The sequence below is a fragment of the Cynocephalus volans genome, chromosome 2 (genome assembly GCF_027409185.1).
Source record: "Cynocephalus volans isolate mCynVol1 chromosome 2, mCynVol1.pri, whole genome shotgun sequence".
Taxonomy (NCBI): Eukaryota; Metazoa; Chordata; class Mammalia; order Dermoptera; family Cynocephalidae; genus Cynocephalus; species Cynocephalus volans.
Window position 1 is genome coordinate 157343505 of NC_084461.1, and position 10192 is coordinate 157353696.

Consider the following 10192-nt stretch of genomic DNA (forward strand, 5'->3'; position numbering starts at 1 on the left):
AACCCAGGACTGTCCGATGCCAGAGTCAAGCCCTTCGGCCCATGTGCGGGGCAGTCGGTCAGTGGCCAGCAGCCACGAGTGACCCAACTAAGGACCCTGAGGATGTGAGGTCAGGGCATACTGGGGACAGAAATAAAACCCCTGGGCCTCCCCACCCCACTCCCAGCCGGAGCTTTGGACCCGGAGAACTGTCCGCCTGCGGAGCAGTGGCGCAGTAGCAGGATATTAGGAGGAACGGCCAAATGAACCTGGGGGTTGGGGGTGGGAGTTCAGATACAGTGGTATCTGAGCTTGGTGGAGAAGAGGAATGAGGGGCAAGGAGGCATGGGCAAGAGAGCAAACGTACCCAGTTTTGAAAGCCAGGGGCAACAGTACGACCAAAGGGATAGACAAGGGCAGAGGGAGGCCTAGAATGCTGGATAAACAGCATGAACTGGGTCCTGCTGGACACAGGTAGCCGTTAAGACTTGTAAGCTGAGGGCTGACATGGCAGACTTATATATATATATATATATATATATATTTTTTTTTTTTTTTTTTTTTTTTTAAAGGTGACCGGTAAGGGGATCTTAACCCTTGACTTGGTGGTGTCAGCACCACGCTCACCCAAGTGAGCCAACCAGCCATCCCTATATAGGGATCCAAACCCGTGGCCTTGGTGTTACAAGCACCACACTCTCCCAAGTGAGCCACAGGCTGGCCCAAGCAGACTTGTATTTTTTAAAGACCTGCTGGAGGCCAAAGAGCCCAGGGAGATGTTTGCAAAGAAGCAAGCAAGAAATGACCATGACCTGCCTTGGGTAGGGGCAGTAGAGGCAGAATAGATTGGAGAGGGATTGATGAGGCAGAATGGACTGGAAGTAGGGTGGCAGTAGCTAAGGAGAAGAGTGTGTGATGGGCTTCCTGGGCAGGGTAAATCCAGAGACACCAGTGCCACCTGGCTGATTCCCAGCCCCAGGTATCAGCCAGTAGGCCCCTGGGACAACATTGGTCACCCTATTCCCATGCCCCAGCTGAGGCTCAGTTCTGAGTGTTCCCTTTCGGTAACACAGACACCTTTGGTAGCATGTGGAAAAGGGTAACTGGCTGGGGTGAATGTGTACAACTTACCTGAGAGGAATAGAACTGAGGGTGACTGAACTAGGACAGACGCATGGTGACAGGCAAACAGTCATAGGGAGGGGGGTGGAGAGGAGAACATTTCAATATTCTGTGTGCCCGGTCCCTACATATATTATCTTTTTTATCCTCAAAGCAGTCCTATGAGGATAGTCTCCTGGAGAGGGACAGAGACAGGGACTTGCAAGTTGGTAAGAGGCAGGATTTGAACTTGGCTCTCTGACATTCTTTACAAAACCCTATGTTGCCTCAGATGGAGCTGTGGGGGCACAACAAGCAGAGGTATCCCCAGGATGTAATTTTGGTTCAAAATAAGGAAGAGCTTCCTGCCATACATGAAAGGTGCTGCTTTGTTAATTGTGAGCCTCCAGCCACTGGAGCTATTCAGAGCTGGTTATGGAAATATCAGTGATGTTATAAGAAGTGGGGGTCAGATCAGATAACATCCAGATGCTGAAGTTTGGCCTTATATTATATTTCACTTTTTTTTTTTTTTTTTTTTTGTCGCTTTTTCGTGACCAGCACTCAGCCAGTGAGTGCACCGGTCATTCCTATATAGGATCCGAACTGGCGGCGGGAGCATCACCGCACTCCCAGCGCCGCACTCTACCGAGTGCGCCACAGGCCCGGCCCTCACTTTTTTTTTTTTTTTTTTTTTTTTGGCTCTTCAGCAGTAAATTTATTTATTCAGCAAAAAAAAATTATGTGTGCCGAGAGCAAGCAAAAGATATGTCTCCATTCTCTGCTTCCCTCCAAGGAAAGAATCCCAAAACCGCTCTTTCTGTGAACTTGTGCCAGGGTCTCAGCAGGACCCAAAGAGAGCAGGAAGCCAAGCCCAGCCCCCTTGCACAACCTATTGTGGGGAGGCTGTGGGTTCTGGAACCAGCAGAGCCCAAGGTTCCAGACTCTGCCCTGCCGCTGCCTGGCTGGAGGCTTGGATAAGTCTGCTGACCATTTCCTGTCTTGGTTTCCTCATCAGCAAAATGAAGGAATAGCTCCAGCAAAGGTGCATGTTTAGCAGGAGCTCTTTTCCTTCCCTGTTTTAGGAAGTAGGAAGTCCAGCCTGGGTCCCTGAGAGCAGCAAGAAGGAGATGCGACTGCTGTTGGCCCTGCTGGGTCTCCTGTTGGAGGCAACCAGGGCTCCAGCCTTGTCCCTTGAGGCCTCTGAGGAAATGGAGCTGGGTATGGCCTCTAATGTGGGAGAGGGTGGCAGGGGTGGGAAGAGTGGGCACCAGGAGGAGACTGCTGGCTGAGCAAAGATGGAGAGGATCCTGGCCCAGCCCTGAGAATGTGGCGACAGGGCAGGGCTCAACCATTGAGATTCAGTGTCTGGCTCCCAGTAAGCATCCACCTGTCTCTGTGTCTGCGAGAGAGGACTGGCCTTGCAGGGCGCAGGGTCCTAAGCTGGGCTGCAGAGCTGGTGGTGAGCCCCTTGGCTGTGTGGGTGTATGTGTGTGTGTGTGCGTGTGTTCTGTGCACTGGATATGTGATTTAGAAGGCCCAGGTAGCATGTGTGGTATATGCACTGTGATTGACGTACCCCAGAGGTGTGGCATGTGCCCTGTATGTGGCACCTATAGCATGTGCCTGTGTGTGCGTGTGTCTTAGCATGTGTGTGACATGCCCCAGGAATGTGGCGTTTGCCCTACATGTAGCATTTGTGGCAGGTGGTTGTGTATGTGTCAAGGAGTAATGGCTTGTCCAGCATGTGTCATGAGGTGCTTGTGACATATATGTGCAGCATGTTCTCCATATGCAGGGGACTGCCTCAGATGGAACTGTGGGGCTCACTGACCTCTGCCATCTGCCCATAGAGCCCTGTCTGGCCCCCAGCCTGAAGCAGCAAGAGCAGGAGCTGACTGTGGCCGTTGGGCAGCCTGTGCGGCTGTGCTGTGGGCAGGTTGAGCGTGGTGGCCACTGGTATAAGGAGGGCAGCCGCCTGGCACCTGCTGGCCGGGTGCGGGGCTGGAGGGGCCGCTTGGAGATTGCCAGCTTTCTACCGGAGGATGCTGGCCACTACCTCTGCCTGGCACGAGGCTCCATGATTGTCCTGCACAATCTCACCTTGATTGTGGATGGTAAGAGGGTCTGGCAGGAGGTTAAAGAATGCCTGGGGAGAGAGACCTCCCCCTCTTGGGCCTCAGACACCTCCCTCTGTCCCTAACTTAGACTCCTTGACCTCCAGCAATGATGATGAAGACTCTAAGTCCCCAAGGGGCTCTTCAAGTGGGCATGTTTATCCCCAGCAAGGTCAGTATGAGTCCTCAAGGACTCATATCTCCCATCTGGTCGCTGAGAAAAAGAGACGTGGGAGCAAGTGGTCATCCTAGGGGCACTAAGTCCTCCCTTCCCCTCCCTTCCAGCACCCTACTGGACTCACCCCCAGCGTATGGAGAAGAAACTGCACGCAGTACCCGCTGGGAACACCGTCAAGTTCCGCTGTCCAGCTGCAGGCAACCCCACACCCACCATCCGCTGGCTCAAGGATGGACAAGACTTCCATGGGGAGAATCGCATAGGAGGCATTCGGGTGAGTCTCCAGGTTCCAAGACAATCTGCTTTCCCCTTTTCATTCTTCTACCTCATATCTATAAATCAAACATGCCTATAAATAAGTCTAATGAGGAAGACAACTATGGAGTCCCACAGGGAGCCCTAGACTGTGGACTTGGACAGCTCTGGTTCAAGTTCCCATTCTGCCACTCCCTGGCAAATGACTTAACCTCTCAGCCTTAGCAACTCCATTTATAAAGTGGGAGGAATCAGTTACTAATAGTTATGAAGAAGCTTTAGTATCTCATTCTCATGATGAGACCCTACAAGGTCAGCTGCATGCTATGGGAGGAAGCTGAGACTTAGAGAGAGTGAAGATTGGCTCAAGGTGGCACAGCTAGGGAGAGGAGAGGTAGAACTAAAACTCAGAAGACTCAAACCAGAGATTGGACACTTTTTGGAGCCTTCTCTTTTGTTCCAAGGTCCCTGGCCTTGGCCTGACCTTCTCAAGGCCTAAAGAGCTTGAGAAGAGCCCTGTTGGGAGAATCTAGCCTCTTCCTGCTCTGGTCCTTGGGTGGACATGGTTCGGTGGTCCCACGTGGACACTTCCTCTGCCCCCAGCTGCGCCACCAACACTGGAGCCTGGTGATGGAAAGTGTTGTGCCCTCGGACCGTGGCACGTACACCTGCCTCGTGGAGAACTCTATGGGCAGCATCCGCTATAGCTATCTGCTGGATGTGCTGGGTGAGCGGATGGGCAGGGGAGGTCATGTAGGGGAGGGAGGCCCTGACCTTAGGCTCAGTCCTGCCCTCAGGTAGAGCCCAGTCTGGCAGGCAAGATGGAATAAGTCCTAGATGGGTCAAGCAGTTCAAAGTGACCAGGTGGGTCAGAGGGAAGCACCAGGGGTTAGTGTGGGCCTGGAGGAGCAGGGGTCTGCTGAGAGGAAAAGTGAGAAAGACATCCAGGCAGAGGGCACAGGCAGAGTTAAGGCCATAGTACAAAGAATGCAATGCCTTTGCGGGGAGGTGTATGCCTGAGGCATGGCATTTATGTGGGGAGCCAGGCTGTGGAGGGTTTTAAATGCTAGGCTGAGAAATTGTTCTTGGCCCTACGGCAGTGGGGAGCCATGGTAGGCTTAAGCAGAGTAAGCAGGAGATGGACAAGGTCTGAGCTGCATGTCAGAGAGGACTCCCCTTGAACTGGGGGGAGGCTGGAGGCTGATGAACAGGGTGCCTCTATGGGTGCTGCTGGTCAGGGTTGACGGCCCGGCCTGGCCCCCAGAGCGGTCCCCGCACCGGCCCATCCTGCAGGCGGGGCTCCCAGCCAACACCACAGCTGTGGCAGGCAGCGATGTGGAATTGCTGTGCAAGGTATACAGTGATGCCCAGCCCCACATCCAGTGGCTGAAGCACATCATCATCAATGGCAGCAATTTTGGTGCTGACGGCTTCCCCTATGTGCAAGTCTTGAAGGTACAGCTCCTGCTAGTGCCTGAGCCCTACTCTTCTCCCACGGGGAGTGCAGGGGAGTCCTCAGCTGCCCTCCTAGCCACAATGTGGCCCCAGGACCTGCTGTGACCCCTGAGTGTGTCCCTTGTGCCCAGACTGCAGACATCAATAGCTCAGAGGTGGAAGTCCTGTACCTGCGGAATGTGTCAGCCGAGGATGCAGGCGAGTACACCTGCCTGGCGGGCAACTCCATCGGCCTCTCCTACCAGTCGGCCTGGCTCACAGTGCTGCCAGGTGAGCATCAGAGGGGGCCAGGAGAGGCTGCAGATTCCACTCTGACCTAGAGTGGGCTATGATGGCCTGTTGGGTTGACAATCTCCCTTGGCTTGTGGAGTCTGGGCTTGGGATGCAGCGTGTGGATTTGTGTGTTTGATTCTGTGCATGGCAGTCCCTCTGTGCCTGTCTACATGTGACTGTCTATGTGACCCTCTGGGGTATGGGTGTCTGGGACTGGGTATAACTGCAGCTTTCGTAGTGTGTGTGTGTTCCTGTATGTGTTGGGAGCTATAAGGGTATGAGGCTGGCCAGTCAGACCACTGACCAATCAGTTTTCCTTTCTGTGTGTGTCCACCTGCGAGTGTAGAGGAGGACCTCACATGGACAGCAGCAGCACCTGAGGCCAGGTATACGGACATCATCCTGTATGTGACAGGCTCCCTGGCTTTAGCTGTTCTCCTGCTGCTGGCCGGGCTATATCGAGGGCAGGCGCTCCACAGCCGGCACCCCCGCCAGCCCACCACTGTGCAGAAGCTGTCCCGCTTCCCTCTGTCCCGACAGGTACTGTGCCTATCCCCCAACCCCCTTGACCCCGTAATGAGGCTGTCAGTCTAACTCCAGCAGTCAGAGCCAAGTCTCCCACTTCGCAGTTCTCCCTGGAGTCGGGCTCCTCAGGCAAGTCAAGTTCTTCCCTGGTGAGAGGCGTCCGGCTCTCCTCCAGCGGCCCCACCCTGCTCTCTGGCCTCGTGAGTTTAGACCTGCCTCTCGACCCACTGTGGGAGTTCCCCCGAGACAGGTACACTGAGCGGAGTGAGGGTGAGGATGCAGGGTCCATGTAGGAACCTGCCCTTAGCAGGAGTGATGCTCAGAGTTCTGAGGCATGGGCTTTCTTGATGTCCAGGCTGGTGCTTGGGAAGCCCCTGGGTGAGGGCTGCTTCGGGCAGGTGGTGTGTGCAGAGGCCTTCGGCATGGACCCTGCCCGGCCTGACCAAGCCAGCACCGTGGCAGTCAAGATGCTCAAGGGTGAGTGTGGCCTTGGGACTAACAGAAGGACTCACCGTGGTGCTTGGTGAGCACTGGAAGCCAGGAGAGGCTGCCGGATCCCACCCTTAGGCCTGCAGCCCAACTCTGCTACTGACCCTGGCAAGTCACTATGAGTTTCAGTTTCCCCTTGTGTCACATGAGATACCTACCTCCCAGGCCAAGGTTCGTGGAAAGTGGCTGGCACATAGTCAGGGCTCAATAAATCTTAACTACTGGGGTGATCATGACTATGAGAATTGGGGGTGACTAGGGCTTGGTATCTGCTACCAGCCCTGGTCTGTGTCAGCCTTCGCCTTATAGCTCCTTGACAGCCTCATAGGCCCTTTGCTTCATTCCCTGTGGTTCCCCTAAATGCACATTCAGCCTCCCCTGTAACCTTCCTAGGTCTGGCCTCCTGTGCCCACCACTCGAGAGTGGCCCTTCTGCTAAAGCTCAGGGCCAGACCCCAAGCAGCGGCCCCAAGGTGTTCTGCAGAACACACTTAGGACTTACTCATAAGGGCCTCTCACTGCTGTGCTCCAAACCCCTCTGCAAGAATGGCCCAAATTGCCATTCTCCTCCCTCCCTCTTCTCCACACAGCTGGGGCCACCTGGCACTTTCTGTGAGGCAGGGATTGAGAAATGTGCATTGTGAGATCTGTCATGGTGGTCGGGGGAGGATGTTATGTCATTGGCCCATGGCCACAGGTCAGCCCCAGGGGCCCAGTCTCTGGTCCTCGGCCTTCTCAAGAGAAGCAGGAGCAGCCTTCTTCCCAGCCTTCCCTAGCTGTGCCCTGCCGGCAGCTCCCTGAATTTCCAGGCCAGATGAACACCAGGGCCTGTCAGACAGACCTGAGGGCTCCAGCCTGCTTCCCGCCCCCAGGAGCTCTCACCCTATTCAAGGACTAAAGCCAGCCCCCTCCAGAGGCAGCTTCCTTCCTGTTCAGAGCTCTTCCCCCTCTCTCCTGTTTCCTAGACCTGCTCACATGAAGGTCTACCTCTTTGTTTTTTTATTTCTATTTTTTAGTGGCTGGCTGGTATGGGGATCCAAACCCTTGACCTTGGTGTTATAACATCAAGCTCCAACCAACTGAGCTAACCAGCCAGCCCTACCTCTTTTAGATCCTTGATCTTGTTGCATCCTTGCATCTGCTGAGAGGTAGGGCATAATCCACTGTGCTACTTCAGACGAGATGACCCTAAATTCCAGAAAGGTTAGGAGACTTTTTAAAGGCCACACAGCCTTGTGGGGATTCAGCCCCCAGAGCTACCTGATAACCCCTGGTCTGGTGCTCCTGGGCCTTTTCCCCACCCTGCAGCCTCCCTTGTGTAGTTGGAGGGCAGCTTCCTCATCCCAGATGTTGCCCTTGCAGATAATGCCTCTGACAAGGACTTGGCAGACCTGGTCTCTGAGATGGAAGTGATGAAGCTGATCGGCCGACATAAGAACATCATCAACCTGCTGGGTGTCTGCACCCAGGAAGGTGGAGCAGAGGCAGGGCTAGGGGTGGGGGCAGTTGGGGTGCAGAGTCATAGCCTCAGCAGCTTCCTCATCCCCCCGCCTCACCTCCATAGGGCCCCTGTATGTGATCGTGGAGTGTGCTGCCAAGGGAAACCTCCGGGAATTTCTGCGGGCTCGGCGCCCACCTGGCCCTGACCTCAGCCCTGATGGGCCACGGAGCAGTGAAGGGCCACTCTCCTTCCCAGCCCTGGTCTCCTGCGCCTACCAGGTGGCCCGAGGCATGCAGTATCTGGAGTCACAGAAGGTACAGGCAGTGGACAGCACTCTGGAACCACTCTAATATCTCCATCTCCACACTCTTGTGGCTTTGGCATTAGTGTCCCCAACTTCTTCCTCTCTCCCCTTTTTCATTACCCTGTCCAAATGTCCCCAAGTCCTTCGTGCCCTTCCCCCTCATCCATATACAGCTGACACTGCATGTCCCCATTCATTCCTCACATATTCCCTAACCCATAGGCAAGGCCAGGGAAGAATGATGCAAGAGAGAAGCCATGGGCCCTGAAGTTAGACTTGGGCTTCTTTCTGAATCTCGACTTCCTCATCTGTAAGATGGGTGGATGATTCCTACCCCTTAGGCGCGTGCACCATGCCATGTGTCCTAATAAACCTAAGTCTCCTTCCCATCCCCTGCTCCGCCCCCAGTGCATCCACCGAGACCTGGCTGCCCGCAATGTGCTGGTGACTGAGGACAATGTAATGAAGATTGCTGACTTTGGGCTGGCCCGTGGTGTCCACCACATTGACTACTACAAGAAAACCAGCAACGTGAGGGAGTCAGAGCAGAGCTGGATAGGGGGTAGCTGGGGCTGAGCCTGGGGGCAGCCGGCACAGGGACTGTGGGACTCAGCACCAGTACTCCTCCTCTCCCCTCCAGGGCCGCCTGCCTGTCAAGTGGATGGCTCCTGAGGCCTTGTTTGACCGAGTGTACACACACCAGAGTGACGTGTGAGTCCAGGATGTCTGCCAGCAATCATTGTCCTACCCTACAAGGCACTTGCCCAATGTCATATGTCCCTAGGGGTTCTGCACTCAAGACCTCCTTCTGATCAGGCCTGGGACCTGAGTGGGACAGACTCAAAAAGAAGCCCAATCCCTGACCCCCTCCCATGATGTATTATGCCTGAAGGATCCCCCATCCCAGCCCCCAGGAGTAGGGAGATAAGCTGTGCCCTGCTGAGCCCTGGTCCTACCTCCAGGTGGTCGTTTGGGATCCTTTTGTGGGAGATCTTCACCCTCGGGGGTTCTCCATATCCTGGCATCCCTGTGGAGGAGCTGTTCTCACTGCTGCGGGAGGGACATCGGATGGACCGGCCCCCGCACTGCCCCCCAGAGCTGTGAGGCCTCACCCTGCCTTAGTCCTCATCCTCTGCCCTCATGCTGGCCTCTGGGTTTGGCTCTGGCTATAAGGGCAGCACTAACTCTCACCACCACCTCCTTCCCCTCCTCCTCAGCCCAGCGGGAAGTGCTGGCCCAGCTTTCCTGCCCTTCCACTGAATGGCCCCACCTACCCCTCATCAACACCCCCCCACCCCAGGGCTGTGAGATTACACTTCCACGCCTGAGGCTCCTTCCACTCCTCTCCCAGGTACGGGCTGATGCGTGAGTGCTGGCACGCCGCACCCTCTCAGAGGCCCACGTTCAAGCAGCTAGTGGAAGCACTGGACAAGGTCCTCCTCGCTGTCTCAGAGGAGGTACTGCTCCCCTCCTGTCCCATGGCCTCCTTCTTCTTGTTCCCCTCTGGGCTTCATCTGACCTGACCATATGGACATGAAGCATCCTGTTCCTGGTGGCTGCCAGCGCTGACCAACTCTGTTCCCCACAGTACCTTGACCTCCGTCTGACCTTTGGACCCTACTCCCCCTCCAGTGGAGACGCCAGCAGCACCTGCTCCTCCAGCGACTCTGTCTTCAGCCACGACACCCTGCCATTGGGACCCAGCTCTTTCCCCTTCCCTGGGGTACAGACATGAGCATGGGCACAAGGTTGTGTGAGCAGGTAGGCCAGTGGCCTTGGGCTCCTGGCTCAGCCACAACCTGGTCCAGTGCTTGACCTTGGCAGCCCTGGGCCCCTGACCTCAGAGTGCTGTCCCAGATCTCTATGATCCACTTTGGGAAGGTCCATTCTTGGTCCTGGGGTTTCTAGTTAAGGCTTACTGCTCTGGCCTTAGGTTCCCAGCCCAGAATTCAACCCCCGTCTCAGGCCCTGCCCTTGCCCTTGGAGTTATGGTACCAGTGTCCTAACTTCCCAAGTGTTAGGGTTCTGCTTGGCCTCCTGGGCCTTGGCGCTTGGGGTTTGGCTGGGCCTGGCTGC

At 55.4% G+C, this 10192-nt stretch overlaps 1 protein-coding gene across 1 annotated transcript; it reads left to right on the forward strand.

Annotated features, from left to right (window-relative positions):
* Positions 1-2210: 2210 nt before the first annotated feature.
* On the forward strand, positions 2211-9851 carry FGFR4 (fibroblast growth factor receptor 4). Its single transcript, XM_063085408.1, has 17 exons — positions 2211-2301; positions 2934-3197; positions 3289-3369; positions 3483-3649; positions 4234-4357; positions 4895-5085; positions 5217-5355; positions 5705-5898; positions 5988-6133; positions 6239-6360; positions 7734-7844; positions 7936-8126; positions 8525-8647; positions 8757-8827; positions 9079-9216; positions 9468-9573; positions 9705-9851. Exons 1-17 carry the CDS (start codon positions 2211-2213, stop codon positions 9849-9851), a joined length of 2406 nt encoding a protein of 801 aa, XP_062941478.1.
* Positions 9852-10192: the final 341 nt, after the last annotated feature.